General features: G+C 40.4%; 1 protein-coding gene across 2 annotated transcripts in view; it reads left to right on the top strand.

Moving 5' to 3' along the window:
• Positions 1 to 21,843, top strand: part of LOC146612501 (inositol-tetrakisphosphate 1-kinase-like) — a 32,813-nt gene extending 10,970 nt beyond the window's left edge. For both annotated transcript variants that reach the window (XM_085342760.1, XM_085342762.1), the window contains exons 4-11: positions 3,479 to 3,604; positions 7,929 to 8,046; positions 14,250 to 14,348; positions 14,523 to 14,563; positions 14,870 to 15,035; positions 18,401 to 18,468; positions 18,600 to 18,762; positions 19,294 to 21,843. In XM_085342760.1, the coding sequence (XP_085198886.1) occupies positions 3,479 to 3,604; positions 7,929 to 8,046; positions 14,250 to 14,348; positions 14,523 to 14,563; positions 14,870 to 15,035; positions 18,401 to 18,468; positions 18,600 to 18,762; positions 19,294 to 19,559 (1,047 nt within the window). In that variant the 3' untranslated portion in view covers positions 19,560 to 21,843. The remainder of the gene's footprint in view (positions 1 to 3,478; positions 3,605 to 7,928; positions 8,047 to 14,249; positions 14,349 to 14,522; positions 14,564 to 14,869; positions 15,036 to 18,400; positions 18,469 to 18,599; positions 18,763 to 19,293) is intronic.
• Positions 21,844 to 22,104: the final 261 nt, after the last annotated feature.

Here is a 22,104-nt window from a genome sequence, read left to right as displayed (position 1 = left end):
TTGCCTAGGGCATTGAGTTTCAACATCTATATGGCCTATACAATGTTTATCCAAAGTTTCATCAAGCTTGGTCTCCTCGGTTACATACATGCATACTTACAGTATGCTATGATTGTTATAGTATGATTGCATTTTCCTCTGTGCAAAATGCTCTTTGTAAAGAACACTATCTAAACCAATATACCACTCCTGTACAACTGATTTACCAGAGTTCGACCAAAAGTACTCAAGTTAGTAACTAACCATCACATCTCTAACAATCATTAACCAGAAGATGTTGGCTCTGGAAGTGGCCTATCCTAAACCAACTGAAACTCTGTACAGTTATACAGTTCTTGTATTGATCCACACCTGTGTGACTAAGGTGTATTCACTCTGTTTGCATAATGTATGGATTGCACAAGGATATTGGGGATCTGCCCACCTCTAGCTTGTTTGGAAAGGTGTGGCTGCATTGTCTTTTGTCTGAGTTTGTCCGATTAGCCCATTAGCTGATTAGCTAATGAGCTAATCGTGCTTGTTAGCACTGTACCTTATACGATTTTTTTCCCCCCCCCCAGTACCATATTTTGCACATTCAAGAACTGATAATGTGCAAAGTTAAATGTGTAAGGGGTTACCTCAGATCAGACCTTCCCAAAGTGTGGGGCTCGCCCCCTAGGGGTGGCGCAGAGCCATTGCGGGGGGGGGTTCGGTATGAAAAGGGGGGAAAAAAAATAATGCTTGGACACTGCTAGCACGGGGCGCCTCCACAGACGCAAAGCAGGAGATGAAGCATCGCTGAATATGTTTCCAAACAAATTTCCTTCCAAGCCCCAAAGACTAGAAAATATGATGAAGCAAATCTTTTCTTTGGCTTCACCTGCACAAGTGCGGAGGTAGGTCTCCCCTGCAGAATTGGTTTTCCCTTCATTGGGAGCAGCGCTGGGCTCTTCAAATCACGGACAAACAGTATCCCACATTCTTGATTTTTAGTTCACAAACACTTGTTGTAATGACCAACTACTAACTACTCCTGACATGTTGGAGATGTTAGCTCTTTATACAGTAAAGTTACAGTGGGATACAAATAATATCAGGCTGATCCTGCCACGATTTGTCCCCCCGGTTCAAATCACGGACAAACGGTCTCCCACAGCTGTTTATGTTTTTGAACCCATTTTGCACAGAGAGGCATTTTTTTTGAAAAATGTATTGATATGTTGAATATTATTACACAGGAAAAAAACAACTACATGTAAAATAATGACACCGTGACGCCTCTGCCTTTGTAAATGGAGGGACAGTAACTGCGTGTGTGTATGTAAGCCTGTAAAACCCGAAGATAGTCAGATTAACAGTATTTTGTCTCTATCTGCCATTCTGCAATTCCTCTCATGTAAACAATAACGTGGCGCACAGCTGACGTGAAAAAAGACACATACCTTTGACGTTGCGTGACGAACTCTGTATTCCTCGTCCACACGTAAACGCAGAAAAGGAGTTTTAAAAAAATCTCAGTTTTCGGTGATTTGAAACGCCGTTTACGTGTGGACGAAACGGCTGCGTTTTCAAAAATACCCGTGTAGGTGCGGACGTAGCGTAAAAGAGTTAGTAGTTTACTTTCTTACTACTGTAATTTATTACAGATTACTTGTATTTATTTAATTGTTTACTAAATGTTTGAGGTGTGAAATAAACCGCAATGGAGCAAAATATGGGTGTGTGTGGTTGGAGGATGTATTGGGGCGTGCGTGGGAGCGGGGGGGGGAACATTTTTTTGTAAAACAAAGAGGGGCCCAGCAAAAAAAGTTTGGGAACTACTGCCTCAGATATTTAAGACTGCCAGATTTTTATTACATGTGTTAGAAAACACATTGCTGGTGTCTAACCAGAGTTTTCTAATGATTAATGTGTATCAAAGCATGTCTTCACTGATCTAGACCCCTTTTCTGGAGTTATTTTTCCTGCCCTGTCTTCACGTCACACATCAAAAGGACCTCTTTAAAAACTAACTGAAAACTGCAATCATGACACCAAACTAACTGTCATAACTTTAAAAGTTGTTATCTCACATAGACCAAACTCTGTCATAACAGTCTAAACACAGCGACAGCCCCGTTGTGGTAATAATTTCATCATGTTCATGTTCACTCGACACTGGTTGCTAAATTCTAGCATCTCTCCTCTGTCGCTTGTGATGTTGCTACATGCATGTGCTAACCTGCATATGCTTTATCAAACTTGGTGCCTTGTTTTGTCTACTTGTTAGCTACTTGGTCTCAGCAGACAGCCCTTTTCAACACCGTTAAACTTCAAACAAATGCTAATTTGGCTTTTTCTCAGAGGCTGTCGAATATGCTCAATGAGACTCGAGGTCTAGCCAGAGGGAGGCTGGAGTTTTCAAAGATGATGCCAGAAATAAATCCGGGTGTAATTCAAAGCAAAAAAAACCAAACTCTTGCTAATCCACATTTAAAGCTGTAAATAAAGAGGTAGAACACTATGTAAAATCAGTCATTATGATGTTTTTATAACCAAAAAGTCAGAAAATAAAATGTTTCCTAGACCAGAACTTACAGATTTAAGAGAGATTTCTGTCTTCTATTAGGAGATTAGGAGTGTAAATAAGCCTTAAAGTGACAGATTAATGACTTTCCAAATGTAGCCACTGTTTTCTTAAAAATAATTCATCATCCTTGTAAGAGGGAAGCAGTTAAGCATAAAAGAATGTGTTTTTCAGGATGAAACAAAATCTACCCACTGTTTACTTTGTATACTCTTCTTTCCCCCCCCCCCCCCCTATTGTTCTATATGGTAGGAGTGATTTTGAATAACAGGCTAGTTCACTACAGCCATTATTCTGATTCATGAGTACATTAATTGCAACTATGTGTCTTTACCAGTACCACTTCATACCTGAAGCGATGCATCTACAAGTACATGAATAGGTAGATTTTCTGTTTAGCGTGTATGCAAGAAGTAACTGATGTGAATAAATGGTGGGTTAAACAAAAGGAACCCAAAAGGTCAGGCAGAAATCCTATGACTTATTTACTAGCAGTAGGTCTTTGCAGATTTTGCAGGAAATGCGGGACGCCGTGACTTAAGAACTCAACAAATTGCAGGATTGACTTGATGTTGACCTGGCATACTGCAGGTGTGAAAGTGCTTATTTGTAACTGCTGTAGTGTTGGTTTTACACTTCCTTTCTCCGCAGCCAGAGACACAAAAATAACCCCCACACCCATAGCACTTAAAACCCTGACTAAAATCTAATGGGCCAAGAATCTATAATATTGCGTTAGTAAGTCACAGATTTTTCAAAGCAGTTGTGACTTTTTAATATTAACACCTGAGTTTTATAAAGATAAAATGTTTTTTTTTGTGTGTGTGTGTGTGTGTGTGTGTGGTTGCTGATGGATATCCATTTCAAAAATGGCTAATACATCCCAGACTGCACAATAATCTTTGACCTGTTTTACACTTCTGTCTTCAGCTGGACCTCAGCCAGCCTCTAGAGGACCATGGACCCCTGGATGTCATCATCCACAAACTGACTGACCTTATCCTTGAGGCTGACCAGAATGATTCACAGGCTGTACTGTTGGTACAAAGAGTACAGGTATGCATCGGTCTGTCTTCCTGCTTATCCCTCCCTCCTCCCCATGTATTCACAAATAGAAAAACCAAAATTTAGGAGAGGACAAGGCCTAGAGAATGCTATTCACACTTTTGGCCTGTTCATTTGGACACACAACAATCTAAAGAAAATAGATACATACACACACACACACACACACACACACACACACACACACACACACACATATTAAGAAAAATGAATACAGTGTATGTGTGGGAAACCGTCTAAGTTCATCCTTAACCTTGGGAATGGTAATAGTGTAGGTGCCATAATGAATAATCTCTACTAATAGATGGATAACAAATACTCCAACTTCTTATTCATCCATCAATTTTATGTTTTATTAAATATCAAACAGGTCCAATCTAAGTTGTAAAATTGTTTAATACTTATTCTTTGTCTTGATTTCATAGATCCATATCTAGATGAAGCTATTATTGAAGCAATTGCATGGCTAATATTAATATTTATTGTTCTATTTTGGCTGTTAAATAACCAAAAAATAATTTGTTACTCAAAATATTTGACACAGAATTTCACAGGTTATGCAGCCTACATTCAATATTGAGATTAACTGGTCTTTAAAAAGCTTTTTTTTTTTTTTTTTTTTTTTTTTAATGTCGCAAATGCAGAAAAGTCTTGCGACACTGATTGGCTTTGACTGATTGGTTTTGACTGCAGCCCTAGTACCGGCAATAAACATTTATGGGTGACCGAGTTTTACATTTACGATTGTAAATGACCCAGTTCAAGGAATCAGGTAATGTGTTCAAAGAATCAGCCAGGCAGATCACAGGAACATACATGCATTAGCAGCTATATTTGAGCACGTGGTCACTCATAAATCCTTAATGTTATCTCTGAAACTTTTTTTTGTTCTTCCTGAACTAAGAAAAATCTCATGTTCAACGCATCAAATTTGGAGCTGAAAACCTACTTTAGAAACATGCTGTTCTTCTCTGTGTATGCATTCATTAATCTGGCAGTGGTACAGATGGTGTGAAAATGAATTTTATTAAACTATCTTGCACTATGCCTCCGTCTCTCTCTTAGTGACTCAGGAGCTGTAATCGTGATCAGAGTCACGCAATTCTGTCACCATGTCCCTGACTGCTCAATTAAGAAGGGCAAACAGGATGTGAGAGTGGAGCAATCGCTGACATCCTGCAGAACCTGGTCGATATTAGCACAGGCCTGCATTTGATGCTTGACAGTGTACATATAGACTTGTTATTTAGTGAGTTACGTATGATAAAAAGCGCTCTAGATTCCTGTGGATGTGCAAACCAGTGCAATTTTTGACTTACATTTTCACATCTTGTCAATTTCCAGAAGCAAGGCATGGATTTGCTCCTTTGTCTTTAAAAGTTCAATCAAAGCAAAAACTTCTTAGCTGCCTAATACCATGTACTGAGCAAAATGTGGCTGGTTTTCATCAAGCTGAAACCCTCAAGGGCTCAGAAAGAAAACTAAAACTGTAGCTCATACAGTGGCCACTTGAGACTGACTCCAAATGTAAGCCATTCTGCAGAGCTAAAAAGCATATCTGCAGGTTTATACAAAAATTCGACACTCACTTTATAATATTATTGCAATTTTCAAGTTTTTGCAGAATAATGAATGTTGCTTCAAGTTGTGCTCATTGACAGCATTAATATGTTGACAGCAACATATTAATAGGACAACATCATGTTGTCCTATTAAGATAATAGATTAGCCATTAGCTTGCTCCGAATTAGGAGTCACGCTAAGTATGTCCAGTGTTGGATGGTTTTAAAATTATTATTAGGTTTTCCCCCAAACATAACAAAAATATTGTGGCTCCCTGTGGATAATTGGTGACCCTTTCATAAGTTCTCTGAAGGCTTTTTATTTATTTAAATATATAATTCATCCTTTTGCTAAAGCTTAGAGATTTTGTCACTTTGATTTACCACTACTGTTAGCTGTAGCCATCTGGCAGCCCTCTTAATCATCATTCATCTTAATGCATACCCTATGCTTAGTAGTGTTCATATCATTATTTACTAAATAAAATTGAACTGTGCACATTCGAATGAGTCGTTTAGATTGAGACGGGAATTTTTCTGTATTTTTTGCGTTGCCTTAATGTTTATTCAGTCAGCCAGTTGATCTTCAAGCTAAAGGTCTCCTCTCAGTTGGCTGTACGAATTACAAAGAAATGTCATCCTGTAAGCATCGATAACATCTTTGTAGGGTTTTTTTCAGTTCAGAGGAAGTGTGTGTGTTTTGTGTTTTATTACAGTATTTTCTTCCTTTTAGTCAGTACTCAAACTTTACCACTGTAGTTAGTGGTTGACTTTAATATCAGCGGGTAAATCAGCAGCCAAGTCTTGTGGCTGAGTCTTCTCCTCTTTTGTTCTGCGTGTTTACCTGAACACAACTGTCATCTGTGATTACATTTCCACTGGAAATATATGTGTTGGCGTAATTCTAATGTTACACAGCTGTGATCATAAATAACCCGGTTGTGTCGTGGAGAGAATAAACCGTCATCTCTAAAATAGCTTTTTATGAAAACAAAATGTCGTCCTGAGATGCACTCTGGTGATTCAGTGGCCCTAGGTGCGAGCCGTGTTCGCAGTAAACCTTGGACAAATATCATTTGCGTTCTCCAACTAAACTGCGAAGATAAAATGGCATTTGTAGCTAATTACCAGGCGCTTTTATCTGTTGTAGATTTTCTTTTTTTCGTTTACCTCGCTGACAAATGGGTGTAGATCGCTACAGTCGTAATTTAGGTCTTCCGGGCTTCTCTGTACTTGACATCTTATGTAAGCTGAACTGATGTGGTAAATCGCACCCATCTGGTTGTAGTTGTGGCTAATACAAATGCTAAAAATAATGTATCGCTTCAGGTTTGACAACTGTGGCATCACAGACATGGCTTACAATCAGCAGGACAGATTAGATGCTCTTCTGACCATATTCCCAAAGACAAACCCATTTATTCTTCTCTGGAAACGGATCTGCTCTGAAATGCGAACAGCCCTCTCTTACACCCACGCTGACATACGTCTGGCTCTTTTCCTCTCCAGCACCTGCTAAAAAGCGTTGATCTCTTTCTCAACTCCCCCTCTTGTCTCTGTTTAACTGCATTTCTTCTTCTGAGATGCAGAATTCAGCAAGTGACTGTCCCTATCACAGAGTATTCCTCTGAACTCCTGGAAGATTAGTTTGGATTTATTTATTTATTATTTATTTTTTCCGTGGCAGCATATTTTACTTACATAACAGGTCGACTGGCTTTGATTAGCGTTGCCTGTTAGATCCCGGCAAATCCTGCAGATGGGTCCTCCATGTCAAGGCAAAGGCGTCGGTTTACATTTTTTGTGCTATAGCGTGTGTGTGTGTGTGCGTGCGCTGAGACTCTGTTCAAAAATAGACATTTATTTCCACTGTACATGTGCTTGATGTTTAATATTGCACGATGTGTTTAATTTCATGTTAAATGTGTGTGACAGCGGAGTTGCGATGTGAGCAGGCGGGCTGTTTGTGTAATGTGTAGGCCAGCCAGCTCCACCTGACAGCGTTTGTGACTCAGTTTGAAATCGCTCGGAATGAACTCTTGGCAAAGGGATCCATGTAGCCGAAAATCAAGTGTGGAGATGATGGAGAGCGGCCGAGAACAGAGAGGTGGTGTGAGGACTGAGTCGGAGGAAAGCCGGGAAGGCGAGAGAAGAGAAGGGGACTGCAGTTATGTAAAATGGCCAGCCTCATGCTGATCTAACAGCAGGTCATGCAGAGATGCAGTGATGTAACCTATAAAGACCCGCTGGCATACATCTCATGCTCTCTCTAGCTTACACACAAAAACAGATTGAGGCATGTTGACCCTTCAACTCAGTGTTTGGATTTGTCTACGTGATTATGTTTGTTTAACATTTCGTGTGTGTGTGTCTGTGTGTGTGTGTCGTGGCAGATGGTTGCCCTTTTAGCACATTAGTTACGTTTAAAAAAATAAATAAATAAATAAAAGCCACAAACATTTCCATTAGTAAGTCATCAGTTATTTTTCCAAAAAGTCGGTTTATTTACACAGAATAAGAAGTTTTGGGAAATCATAGCCAGGATATCTGGATTCAGATATCCAATAATGGCAATTTCCTTTTTAAGTCATGGCCTTTGACCATAGTTATGTTACTGTAAGCAATACAAAACCTGTTTAGTCATGATGCAGAGAACTGCATCTGTGTGGACATACATGAAAAATAACATTTATAATAATGGTAAATGCTCTCTGAATGTAAAAATTAAGAGGTTTGTAAATCTGTGTTTCAAGGACTACATTGATGCCCATCCTGAAACTATCATCCTGGATCCACTTCCAGCTATCCGAACTCTGCTGGATCGCTGCAAATCCTACCAGCTCATCCACAGATTAGAAAGCTGTATGCGAGGTAAGGTCTTGTCGGTAACTTCGTGAGACTAACTGGTGTGAGGCTCAGTTGCATTGGAGAAATTTTGGAACAAATCAGCGTATTTCAGTGAAGGAGAGGATTTGCTCACTAATTAAAACCTGTACTCACACTTTAGACACTGTCACTAACACCTGGTAGTTGTTGGGGTTTTTTGGGAGTTTTTTTTGTACCCGATATAATATATACAATAAAACATACTTGTCATAAAAATATATTCAAGTACAACAGTACATGACAAATTGAGGTACTTTTCTCGTATGTCTCCTATACAACATCTCATAAAGTGAAAGAAGTATCACTGGGGAGAGCTCATAAAAACGCACTAACATTAGTGATAAATTAGGAAATGGATGATGGGTAAAAAAATCAAATCAAATGAATAACAAAGCTGGGAACCATTCCTGTAACATGTGAGCCTTGTCCAGTGAAGACACGGTCTCCCTGCATCACTGACGACTGTGGGAGAAATAAACAAAAAGACACAACCACTAAGTGAGATTTATGAAAATCACCCAACATTAGTGTTTTAGGGTTAACTTTTCACAGAAGACAGATAGTTGGGCGATGTGTTCTGTTCTTTGAGTGAACTGAATGTCCTGCTTTGTATAAACCGTTCGCCATTAAAGATTCAGCTTTGTTCTCGGGCGACTGTGAGATAAGTGGATGGCTAGCACCATTAGTGTCTCTGTTCCTAGCTCGCTATGTGAAAACAGAAGCTGTCTAAAAATAGGCTTTGATTTTGATTTAAAAGCCACGGCCTTCTGTTTAATGTTATTGAGAGGGAAGTTGAGGTTACCTTTAGGACCTCTGACTGTGCTCTTCACATCCCAGGGAAGGGGGAGCAGAGAGGCGCTGTAGCTTCTCACTTGAACTGTGTTACTTTAAGTGTTCGCATTTATATTTACATAAACATGAGCTGAGCACTTTGCTGATATCATAGTTCCTCCTTTCTATTTCTCTCTGCTTTATCGTAGCATGATCAGAACTTGCCTTCAGGTCACTCGAGCAACACCTTCCCCTGTCACTGATCAAGTAAACTTACCAGCAGACGATGGCTTTTAGCTACAGAGGGACATTCCCTACTGACACACACTGTAAGCACACCTGTGACTCATCCACATTTCCTTTAAACCCATACATGGCAGGAGAAAATAAACCTTTATAATTATGATCTCACCAAGTTTGTGTGTGATGAGCTGCAGTCTGATGTCAGAGCAAAGACTCAGAGCTGTATCAGCATGTCGGTGCTTTCCTAAAATAGAAATACGAGAAGACGATGTCTTTTTTATCCAAACAGACACGATTGCTGTTACGCAACAGCGAGTTTAAGATGCATCACTCCGCCTCACTGTGTGTGATCGGTTTGAAGAGGAAGATGCTTCACTAGCTGCATTTTACAAAGCTCTTTTTTTTCCTTTCACCATTCTACTTCCATTAATGTAAGTGGTGCTGTCTGCTCACAGTTAGGCCTGCATGCCAAGGCATCCATGACAATTTAGTCATTTTAGAAGCAATGATACAGTAAACCTGTTGTAATACTAGACTGTAGACTATCAGCATACGCCCCAAGTTAAAGAAGAGGATAGTGTAAGAGATTTTAGGGTTTGGGGTTTTTCTTTTCTTTTCTTTTTTTCTTCTTCGTCTTCCTTTTTTTTTTTTTCTTCTTCTTCTTCTTCTTCTTGAGCCTTGCTTTCCTAGGCACAGCCTCTTCCTCCTCCTTATCAGCAGAGACCATGGAGTCCTGAAGCAGCTGCCAAGGCAACCAAGTACTTAAAGACCATAGAGAGCCGGCCATGTTTCAGTCTGTATGACTCAGAATAGTACTCAATAGGAGGAAACACTTGAGGTGCGCTTGTGGAAAAGCAAACCTTATTTTGTCACTCGAGTGGCCTCTCAGTATTAAATGGCCTCAGTCACAGTGCATTTAGCTGTTCTTCTCCAAACTGTTTAAATGAAAATAAAATTAAGTGCAAGATTTAGCTCGTCCTAATGCTGTGTTTAATGTAAAGCAGCCAGAAAAGAGCCACACGAGCACTAATGGATCAGCGTCACTGGAAATTTGGCTCCGATCTGTTGTCAGAGTTGCTTTGTGTTTCCTATGTGAGCCAGACCAAGGTAACTGTTTATGTTACTTAGTGGAATCTGCTGGTTCCTGTGTATACATGAGTTTTTGATATCTTAGTCTGTTTTTTATAGACAGAAACCGTTGTCACACCAACTCTTAGTCTTAAACATTTTCCTCTCCAGCTCAAGATAACAGAAATTAAACTGAAACTATTTATACAACAATCCAGTTGTGCTCCCTGTGCTGCAGTATTATTCTGTCTCTGTGAGGACCAGCAGAGCCAGTTTATGCAAGTGATCAATATTTAATTATAGATATTTCTGTGAATGACAATGAGAAACAGTTGTGAGCTCAAAGAGTGCCACCTTGAGTTTCTGCCTGTCAGGTTCACCTGCCCTACTGTGCTTTGATCATCATTACATAATACCTGGATTTGCATGTTGTGGGAAAACAATCACATTTTCCTTTTTTCTTTTTTTCTTTTTTTTCATAAATGACTCATAATTTTAATTGGAGCGTAAGCCTCTTAGAGCACGACATTGACACAAGCAATGCTCTCAGGGCATAGCCGTGTTTCCAGTTCAATTTAGAATATTAAAAAATCCTGCTGCTTTGCTTTGGAGGGACAAGAAGAGAGCAGCAAAGAGAGGATGCTCGGGTTTCTAGGAAAAAAGCTCTAAATAGCAACAAGAGAGTCTAGCCTTTCACTTAAACAGCACCACAGTTTAGCAAGTATAATGAAACTTGGCTCTCTGTAGTTCCCTACACCTAAATCCCCAAACAAGAGAATAGTGTCGTCTGAGTTTAAGTGTTAAAACAGGCCTTTTGATTATTTTCTTTCCTCTTGAGTGACCGGTTAAGGCCTATGCATTTGGAGTTTATTTGACTGTGTGTTTATGTTGTAATTTAGTGGACGAATGACTTAATATAAGGGATGTCCTGATCCTGAAGACTTCGTAACTGTATAATCCCACTTTAAAAAGTACCTCATTGTCCATTGTAGAGGCCCATAAAGACTGTCCTCGGCTCCGTTGGGTCTGCTGCAAGCATGTAATGTTTAGACAGAGCCAGAGATTGATCCTCCCCTCCCTCCTTCCCCCCTAAAGTGTCAGCCAGAGCCAAGCACGCACACTGTTACAAACTTAGCTACTCACGCGTGTCCACCAGTCTCTGCTCTTTTTATTATAAAACCTGAACTTGGAGCTTGAATTTCTTTTCTCATTTGACAAGGCTCGGGGCTTTTGATGGTTTTTGTTTAGCCAAATGTAACACTATCAATCTTTGGGAACTCAGTGACGTAATGGGCATGTTTTTACCATCAGGCTTTTCTTTTTATTATGATGCTGTTCTTGACCTGATAAAATAACATCACTAAAAGGGAACACAGTTGTAGGCAGTGCACAGATGACTCATGGGTAACCCTCCAGGCTTGCTCCCAGCACTGGCGGGTATGAAGCCAGCCCTGGAATGGTCCCAGCTTCACAGGCAAAGGTCGTAGTGCACAGAACAAGAGAACAAGAGTATTGAAGCAACCAAAAATAAACCCTTTGTGGTTAAGTCTTTCTAAATAACCAGATTTATTTTCTTTGGACATAAAAATCAAACGCATTCCTGAAAATTAGTTTTCTAAATGGTGTGGAAACACATGTTTGCCAGCAGCAGAGCAGGGGAAGGTTTAATGTCTTTTTCTCTGACCCATCACGAGATGGAGGTACCTAAAGGATTTTCCTGGGTTATTAAGACATTATTTTCACAGCTGTAGCTAACATTTCACCAGAATCACCGCTGCATGTGATAAAACTGTCATAGGATCAGACTGGTAGAGCCTGGCTATGTAAATCACTTTATTTCAAGGTAGAGTTATTGCACTTGAAATGTCAGCACTATAAAGAAAAAACATTTAAAGAAAAACTGCTTGCAAAAATTCAGCAGTTTAAAGTTGCAGCAACATAATCTCAGTCTTAACTGAAATGTGTGTTTACAATATTAGTTTTGTACAGTAAGATTAAGGTTATTTCATCATTTTCTTTGGCTAAAGAAGCTACTGTATATAGTAACATAAATGCCTGTATGCATGAAATGAAAAATTATACAGTTATCGTGTTTATAGACTATACTGAATCTCTTACAATCTCTTATTTTAGCTACAATTGTATGATTTTAATTGTTGCCTGTTAATTTTCTGTGAAATAACAGTATAAGAGGATCCTTAACACCAAGCATCTTTATATGCTTCGTTATCACCTCGCACAGCACCAGCACCATTATGTTTTAGGTTTATCCCCATATCAGTTTCTTTTCATCTCAATCAACTGGGTCGGGGCTCTTGAATGTCAATGTCGGTGGTTTAAAGGTCAGCGTGACCTCTCAATAGCATTACTGCTATGCTCCTAATAATGAAATATCCCAAAAATGGATAACGGAATAAAATGATAAATTGTCGTTTATTTCCAAAAGGTCAAAGGTCAAATCTGGACAGACATACACTAGGAATTTGGAAAATATACAGACCTGATTCTCCTGAAATTATTCATGAGTAGCTCAGAGCTGGGGATGCTCTCCTTCAGTTTGCACATCTGGGAACTTCTGTAGCTTTAAGTTGAGTAGATGCTCGTAGTGAGTGTACCAGAATATTAGCCCAACGTCACATGAGCTCTGTACTGGGGGGAGCCAAACCAGCTGTGGACATTTTTGTTCGCACATGCACCTCTGTTGGTTTGTTTTTGTCTTTTTATTGAAAGAACTGTTGATGGTAGGTGAAAGCATAGAACATCAATATGATAATTCTGCTTCCAACAACTTCATTTAAGTTGTTTCTGTGGTTCCTTTTGGCCACTTGTACATGGTTTCTGTAAAACTCTGACTGCACCCAGAGTTCAGCACTCTGCACTGGACTTAATTTAAGCAAATGAGATTCTCCTGACCTCAGCACTAGCATCAGCTGAGAGCCCTGCCACTGCTGAGGCCCACGGCACACAAAGACTGGCATGTTTCTATTGTGTTTTGGTCATTAACATTTTGCCAGCTGTTGTTTTGGCCCAGCCAATGATTTCCTGTGGCGTTATCTCCAACCCGTCCGCCTTATCGCCCCCATATACCTACTGCGGAGGGGAAATTACAGAATACAAAACATTAATATAGATGCATCCCCAGTCCTGATATGGTGCCGCTTGTCAAAGCTGCAGGATGTTTTTAAAATTTTTTAGTCTTATCAGAACTGACCAACTTGCTGCTGCAGGATGTGATGAAAAAAAATACTTGTAAACAGATAAAAAATATAGAGATGGGTGAAAAAGAAGCAGAATTTCTGTGGTTAATACTGGAGAATTTTAAAGACATTGTAACTGCAAGTGTGTTTGTTGTGAAATGTCAGGCCTGTGAGTCCATCAGGTGACGTGCCCGATGACTCTGCGTGTCCTCAGCTGGTTTATCCTTAGTTCCTCATTAAATTGGATGCTTTCCTATATTTCATCATTGTATTTGTGTGGGTTTTTGTGGTGACCTGAACTTAGATATTTTATGGACATAAAAGAAGTATTTTGGACATGAGAAGGGATGGTGGATTTATTGAACAAAGGATGTTGAAGATGGATGTCACAGAGAGGATTCATGGATGTAGTGAAGGACAGAAGTGACATGACAGAAGACTGTACTAGGAATAGGAAGTAATGAGTCACTGCTGTGATCCCTAAATGGATCAACAACAAAAACGTGGTGGTTAAGGTTAAGCAAGTAGTCGCTATGATTAATTTAACGTATGTGTTTGTAAGGAGCAGAAGGACAGTACCAGATGGCCTCTGCTGTGTTTCTTGTGTAAACACATCACAGGGATGAGTTATAAAAATAACTTTTTGACCTAGTACTACAGGTCATAGCATATGACTGTTAGGCATGTGAGTTGCTGAAACGTTATGTTGAAACTGTATGTTAAAGCTAAAACTGCAGAAGAAAATGAGTTTGATGTCTTAAATCTTCCAAATTTGAACTGTGGATTAAACAAAGCAATAACTTTTATAAGTTTCTGTAGTGAAAATAACCAAGAGTACACATCTCCTGAGCATTAATATAGTCTTTCACCTTTTTCTCTTATTAATTAATTAATTTTTTAAATATATAGATGAGAGGATTTGCTCTCCTCCATTCATGGTCCTCAACACTGAGTGCAGCCCAGACGTGCTGGAGCAAATCAAGAGGCAAGGACTCTCATTCCCCTTCAGTGAGTAGCTCCGCTGTTGTCATCTTAATTCCTTCTACTCACCACACTTTTTTTTTTTTTAAAAACCTGTTGCCATGTTTCTTTGTTCATCATCATCTCAAATATCACAAACATTTAAGGGTTTGTGCTCTGCTGTAAACTCTGCGCTTTTCTTTGTCTTCATTTCTTCCACAGTTTGCAAAACACGGGTGGCTCATGGCACCAACTCCCATGAGGTAAGAGGCCCGCAGGATTCAGAGGTCACTCACACCCTCAAAAGTTTGCTTTAGCTAATACCTGTTCTGTTAGAGGATTGTCATTTAACTCTAGTCCAAACAGCAAAATCTGATAGTGTTATACCTCATGTAGGTATAACACTGTGGAGGCATTAAGTCTATTTGGCTAGCTTGCCAGGAGTGTCAATTTCAGCGGCACAAGCAGCACTGAATGAAGTTAGATTTTAACCTGCCTCTAACTGCTGATTGACCTCAATGTTTCCTGTCAAGTTCTTTGTCATTTATTGTGTGGCCTCCTGCCCACAGATGGCCATTATCTTCAGTGAAGAGGACCTGAAGGATGTGAAGCCTCCTTGTGTGATTCAGAGTTTCATCAACCATAACGCAGTGCTTTACAAAGTGTTCGTGGTGGGAGACTCCTACACTGTAGTGGAGAGACCTTCCCTTAAGAACTTCCCTGCTGGACCTGCAGGTAAGGTTAAGAACGGACACACAGTGAGAGGGAGAGTGACAGGTGGGGAAGTCCGAGCGCTGCTTACAGGCACACTGGTCAGTCTGTGCAATCTGCACAGCTTCTCCAAATTACCCAATAAAAGAGCTCATAAAATGGCTTTATGGTCCCTGTGATTGGACCTGTTCGCCCTTTTAAGGGGTGCAGCAGAGTGCAATTGAGTTATACCCTGTTGGTACATGTTGTCAAAACTAGACAAGAGCAGCAGTGTTTTTCTCCATAAACATGTCAAAAGCTTTACCCATGACGTGTCTTTGAATAAAGGGTTATCCCCAAACACAAACGACTCCAGTATTTGCATGTGATACAGCAGAGGCCCACATGCAAATCATTTTTGCCGACAGCGTAGTCGTCCGCTTTGTGTAACCATGCAGACAGGATGGCTGGTTTCAGCCTGGAATGCTGGTACAACAGAAAAGCTCACCACAGCACAGCAATACACCTGCACAGCGCTTAGGTCATTGTCCCCCACAGCCTGAAGCTATGCATTATGTTTTGTACCTAGAAAGTGATGGAAAGGGTGCTTTGAAAGGTTGAAGTATGGGTTAGTGTTTGGAAAGTGAGAGATGGGCTGTCCTAGTCAGCCTTCCTTCTTAAAGTGAAGCTTTGCCCATCAAGCCAGGGAATGAATGAGCCAATCCGCCGAACATTTCATTACCGCGACCTTCGCCGTGCCGAAGGGCAGATTTATTTGGACAGTGATGGAACACAGTTTCCCTCCACTCCTTTCTCTCGAACACTGATTCATGTTAATCATTACAAGTTAGAAATCAGAGAAAACGTAGGTAAAAATGTTGTGATACATTCCTGTCACATTTATCAAAGAAAATTCCTCACCCGAGCCCAATGAGTAACCTATTGATGTAAACATATGGACAGTGTTGGGAAGGTTACTTTTAAAATGTATTCCATTACAGAATACAGAATACATGCCCCAAAATGTATTCTGTAACGTATTCCGTTACGTTACTCAATGACAGTAACGTATTCTGAATACTTTGGATTACTTAATATATTATCATGCTTTTTACAACAACGTGAATGTACTATTGCTGTGTGATTTATTACTATTACTGAAGGTCCGCGACTCCAAACTGTAGTAAAGGGACCTCTGACTAATACGGCGGGGTCCCTGTCGGCTCGTAGCCGAAAAATAGCTTTACTTTGTTGTGTGGGTCAACTTTTCTTGCGAGAGACAGAGAGAGGCGTTGAAAGACTGCTCCAACCGAACTTATTGTTTTCGGAGGAAAACACGAACACGGTGTACAGTCGAGTCTTAATAGCTTACTTACAACTGGGCTCGTCAGGCTCTCTTCTTGGCTGCAGTGGTTATTATTATATTTACATGCTTCCAGCTCCCGTTTTTCCTCGATGACAACTCGTACCTTTCCACTCGCCTTTTTCTCCCTCCTCGCGCTCACAGACCCATAACGTGTATGGCAGTCCATTCTCCCTGCAACACGGACTACACTGCCCATGATGCTACATTCTTTAGAGCTATGCTTGTAGCATTCTGCCTGTTAGCTTAGCACAACAACAACAACAACGAAAAGGCGCTCTCTCACCCAGGAAACACACAGTCGCAGAGAGAGAGAGAGCGTCGCCCTGTAACCATGGCAACCGTAACCCTGCCGCCTGGAACAACAGAACGTAGCTGTCAAACAAAACCCAAACAGTCCTGACCCGCGACAAGATGAAACAGGAAAGTACCGCAGTGTAATCCATTTATTTCAACAAAGTAACTGTATTCTGAATACCACCTTTTTAAACGGTAACTGTAACGGAATACAGTTACTCATATTTTGTATTTTAAATGCGTAACGGCGGTACATGTATTCCGTTACTCCCCAACACTGCATATGGAACACTCAACACATTGTAGGTATGACTGAGAGACTTGTCTTGAGAGCTTAAAAAATGGCCAACTGCAGTTCTTTAGGGTTCACCTCTCATCCAAGAGGCTTCTTCAGTTCTAAAAACAAATCATGCACAGTCCTGGGCATTTTACTCCTAGTGGAGGTTGTCCCGTTTGAAAGTGGTCCATTCACAGTGCATGTAAACTGCCTCCTTTACTGCTCTTTCAAACCATCTTTGTTCAAAACAAAGTGAATACTGGGATCCTCGACAGTATTGTTGATCCTTTAGGTGCAGGTGTACAGCCGAGTCTTGTTCTGCTGAGGTGGCTGGGCTATGCATTTATCAAGTGGCTGTTTGGTTTATCCTTTGTGGAGGTCTGAGCACGCCAGGATATGATGTTGTCTTCAGCTCACAGACTCGACCTGGATGACTTGAAAACTTTTTAAGATGAAAAAGAATTACATCAGTGTGGTTTAGTTACATTCTTTTTTGGGGGTTTTGTTTGTTTTTTAAATACCAGGTATTCAAATTTAGAAAACATGAGTTTTACTTACTAAAGGCCATGGTTGAACTGTGGCGCCACCTAGTGCAGATGATGGAAAATCTAGACAGCTGCACCGTGACACCAGGACTGCAGTCAAATAGGAACTTTCCAATGAAAAAAGACTGAGTGAAGTCACCCAGAAGCATTTGCATGGCAGCCTTAATAAGATGTGTTTAAAGTATCTAAATACTAAGAAAAGGTCCTTCGGTCTGGTGTATCCTCTATTGAGAAAATTCAAAACAACATACTGTCAGAGGGTTCATGGAAATAAGCAAACAGTATAACTGGCAGGCAAGGTTGTTCATTTTTAAAATAATTAATAATTTGCTTCCACTTCATGCCCTAACCTGCTGATATTTTTTAAATTTGAATAACAGACTGGTAAACCCACAGCTGATGTCTGACATAAGGCTGCAGGAATAAAGCCGCCTTGTTCTGAAGTTGTTTTCTTGCATAAACAGTCTGTTTAGTTCAGGATCATGAGCTACATATTAAACTGATTGTTTGCATTGGTTACAGTTCCTCAGGCTAAGTACTGCTGTTTTGCAGCCTTTATGATTATCAATAATTAATCCTACCTTTAGTCACAGATATTGAAAGCCTTAAAAAATGTAGAAGTCACTGTGGGGACAGGAAGAGAACATGTATAATTGGACATGATGAGGAACTAATCTCAATGGGTCAGCATTTTTTGTCACATTTTTAGGCTTAAATAGGTTTCTCAATAATGAAGTTATATTTTTCACCAGTTCTTATGTTTTATTTGATCTACATGAAAGTGTATGGTAGGAACACATGGAGCGAACATTTTCCATTGATGTCGGAAAAGTGATTTGGGAACTAATTCTTTGGGAGTTTCTTATGTTTCGTGTAGTCAACACTCTTTAAAATTCCGCCTCACCCTTTCCCTTTGTTTCTGCTTCAGACAGGAGAGCCATTTTCTTCAACAGCCACAATGTTTCCAAACCAGAGTCGTCCTCAGACTTGACCTCGGTACGTCCAAAATGTCACTGAATGAAATGTCATCTCGTTTCTTTTCTAATGTCTTTGTTCTTTTCAGGGCCACAACCCTGACTTTTAAAGGCTGTGTAGCTAATGCACATTTTAATATTTGTTTCACCCAGAGAGAGAACGTGGAGGGAGTGTCTCAGCCACCCAGTGATGATGTCATCAGAGAATTGTCCAGGTCATTGCGAGAAGCACTGGGCGTGTCCCTGTTTGGCATCGATGTAATCATCAACAATCAAACAGGCCAGCACGCTGTCATTGACATCAATGCATTCCCAGGTAGGCACAGCCTCAATCTCACAGACACACACACACATAAATCATCTTCTTTAAAGTATCTGCTCATTAAGTGGAAAATAAACCTCCGATTTTACTGGGAGTTATAATGAATCCATCCTTAGAGCAGCCTTCACCTGTGTAATCCTAAACTGTTTAAGCTACAGGTTCTGCTAACTGCATTTCTGCTTTTTATTAACCACAAGAGAGCATGAAGCTTGTGCAGAAAACCTTAAACCTGCATTCTTTCTAATGGCCAGCAGGGGGCGACTTCTGTTTTTGCAAGGTGTATGGGAACACAGACCTAGGCTCTTTTGAGCTATGACCTCAGAAACCTCTTTAAGTATGAGTCTTATTTTAATGTAATATGAAGTTCAGGGTCCTTCTGGACACTAAAGGGAAAAAAATTCTTTTATGTTCCCTTTAGTGTCCAGGAGCAGCTTTATAAGAACAATTTAGGTAGAATATTGTTTATTTAGCACACAGCCAGAAGTCACTGCTTTTCTTCTTCTTAATATTGCCTTCTCTTTCCAGGTTACGAGGGCGTCCCCGAGTTTTTCAACGACCTCCTTAACCACATCAGCAGCGTGCTTCAGAGCCACAACCCTGACTTTCCTCCTGCCGGCGAACAGCCCAAAAGCCTCCCGGTGAGCACCACGGTACCCAACACTGCCCCGCCAGCCCCGGGCTGCTGCAGCATGCTGGGAAAAGAGCTGCAGAGACTGGGCTGCAACTCTATGTCACCCAACTTCCAGCAGCACTGTGTCTCCACGATAGCTACCAAGGCTTCCTCCCAGTGACTGACTTTCTTTTTTTTCTTTTATTTTCTTTCTCTCCCATCCCCTTACCTCCCTATTTGACCCCTGAACAAATAACGGATGACAGTGGTGATAATAATAATAATTAATAATCATAGTAAATATGATGTTAATGATAATATATCTAATCGAGACACAAACCTTTTTCCTATATAGTTATTGGAAATAATGGTGATTGGATGTAAGCTTTTCTTTTCCTCTGCCTTTTTTTCCCTCGTTTTGTCTAATGAGACTTTAACAGTACTGTAATGTGAGCTTTGGGAACTTTTGTCTAATAGCTGATTTTATTTTTCTCTCTCTTGCGTGAGGTCTCTGTGATGAAAGGGTCCAGAAGAGGTAACTAATTAGAATGGCCGAATCAGGACTGGAGAATGATGTGCCACTAGATGTGCAATGTATGATCCCTTGTATCTCTCTCACACTCACTTACACACAGGCACATTTACACTGTGGCCAACTGTGCCAGTGATGTGTGTTTGTATTCTGGTCAATACCACTGAGTGCTACGTGCAAGGGCGTAGAGAGAGGAGGCGTTTGGGCATTTGAACACTACTCCACAGATCCCAGGTTGCTATGTGACTGTGGCCAATCGACTGCAGAGAGTGATGAGATTGTTTTATTGGTTTAAACAAACAGGGGAGCAGTGTTTTGTTTTTTTTCTTTCCCGAGTGCCATTAAATATAATTTGAGTGTAGGAGGAGAAAAGAAAAAGAGCATTATTTTTCAAATCTTAAGAGGATAAAATCTCCATGACCATGTGACCAAGTTTCTTTTCGTAATGATTGTTATGGTGTGTGGGTGGGGGTGTTTTTCTGTGTGTTAGATAAACAAACTACATCCTTTTTGAGTCGCAGTTTGAGTCGCTCCAGTGCAGTAAGATGAGGATCACATTCCCATGTTATCTGTCTGTGGATGTTTTCCGAGAAATTCCATGATTTTTCAGAATTCCAGTGGGGGTTGTAGTCTCCTTAAACAGACTCCCCAAGTGTCTTCACTGCTTGTATCTGTCACGCGAGCAAACTGAGGCAAACTTGACCGACGGACAGACTTGGGGCTGCTGTATAGCTTGTAACTTGGGATTAATAAGAAAATCAGGTGTGTGTGTGTGTGTGTGTGTGTGTGTGTGTTTGTGTTTGAATACCCAACTAAAGTGAGTATTCATCTGAACAGTCTGAGATAATTGAGTTATTTGTTCAGCTTTATTAACTAAACCAACAGTCCAATCCACTCATGTGCTTCAAACCTTATTCTCTGACCTGTCTGCTGTTCCAGCTGCTGTATTTGTGTCACATTTTAAGTGAAGGGAGTAGGTGGAGGTCCAGCTGTCGTTCCCAGTGTTCACTGTGAGATTTTTTTTTTTTTTTTTTTTTTAACGAGTTTGTTAAAATCTTATAATGTCCTTACATCTACTAAGAGCAACTTTATTTTGAGATTTTATGGGGGAAATGTTTTATATAAATGAAAGCAGTGATGTTTTTGAAAAAGTGGGGATTTACGTAGAGGGACGGTAAAATTCTGGGTCTTGCTGTTCAGGTGACGTGAAAGGGACAGATCAGCTGAGCGGTTGTTGCATCCCTCTAGCATCTAGTGGGAAATGAGTGCCAACCTGCAGCAAATACAGATTACTGCATTCCTTCTCTTGTCCCAGAGAGCTCCCCTTGCTGTTTTCTTTCCTCCATCAGCATCCAAGGGAACCCACCGTCCTCTTGCTTGCCCTGTGAGCGGATATATTTGTGTCATTGCGGCCACCTCACCAGCATCTCTCTGGGACAAAAGAAGAGCGACGGCACAGTGGAAGTTGGCCTTCGCTACATGTGTAAACAACCCTTCTGAGTATCCTGGTTTTGATTTGCCTTCAGAATGTAGTGAAGCAACAATAAATTCAAAAGTACCACACCAGGTTAAAATGAGTCTAGGTGTTTCCTCACCTAGGAAGCTGTGGTCGAGTCCCTGTTTAAATTGGAAAAGGCTGAGTATCTGTGTACGCCACTATACTGTGTCCTATCTCGTGTTCTTTACTGTGCTTCTAAATGGGAAATATAAATGGTTAATCCCACTCTTGGTCATTTCTGCAACCCAGATGGTGTCATCATGCTCCCGGCTTCCACCTGAATGTGTACTTCTTGGGTGTCTTGTACAGTACGTGTATATGCGCCTATGCTTGCATCCGTACAGTATGTCGTTTTGTATCGGTTCTGTAATCGAGAAGAATCCTCAATTTTGTGACTTTTTTAATTAAATGGCCAATTCAACAGGGCAAAATAAACATGTGAAACTACTCTGGGTGTGTTTCACTGCTTTTTTTTTTTTTTTTCTTAAAGTTTTACAACAATCATACTCAAGTGATTCACCTGCTTATAAGAGAGTCGGAGATTTGAGTCCGCAAGGATATCTTTTTGATATAGCCATGTGCGTATGAGTGTATGGGATGGATAAAAAGCACTTCCAGTACATAAAATGTGTGAGTATAGCTTGTAGTGCGAAGTGTTTTTAGCCGTCACTAAGAGTGAAAAATGGCTCCACAAGT

This window comes from Diplotaxodon limnothrissa, linkage group LG19 (assembly GCF_057381915.1).
Source record: "Diplotaxodon limnothrissa isolate DT_005_m linkage group LG19, D_limnothrissa_male_GT1.1, whole genome shotgun sequence".
Lineage (NCBI taxonomy): Eukaryota > Metazoa > Chordata > Actinopteri > Cichliformes > Cichlidae > Diplotaxodon > Diplotaxodon limnothrissa.
Note: the sequence above shows the minus strand (reverse complement) of the source record. Positions and strands in the feature narration are given on the sequence as shown.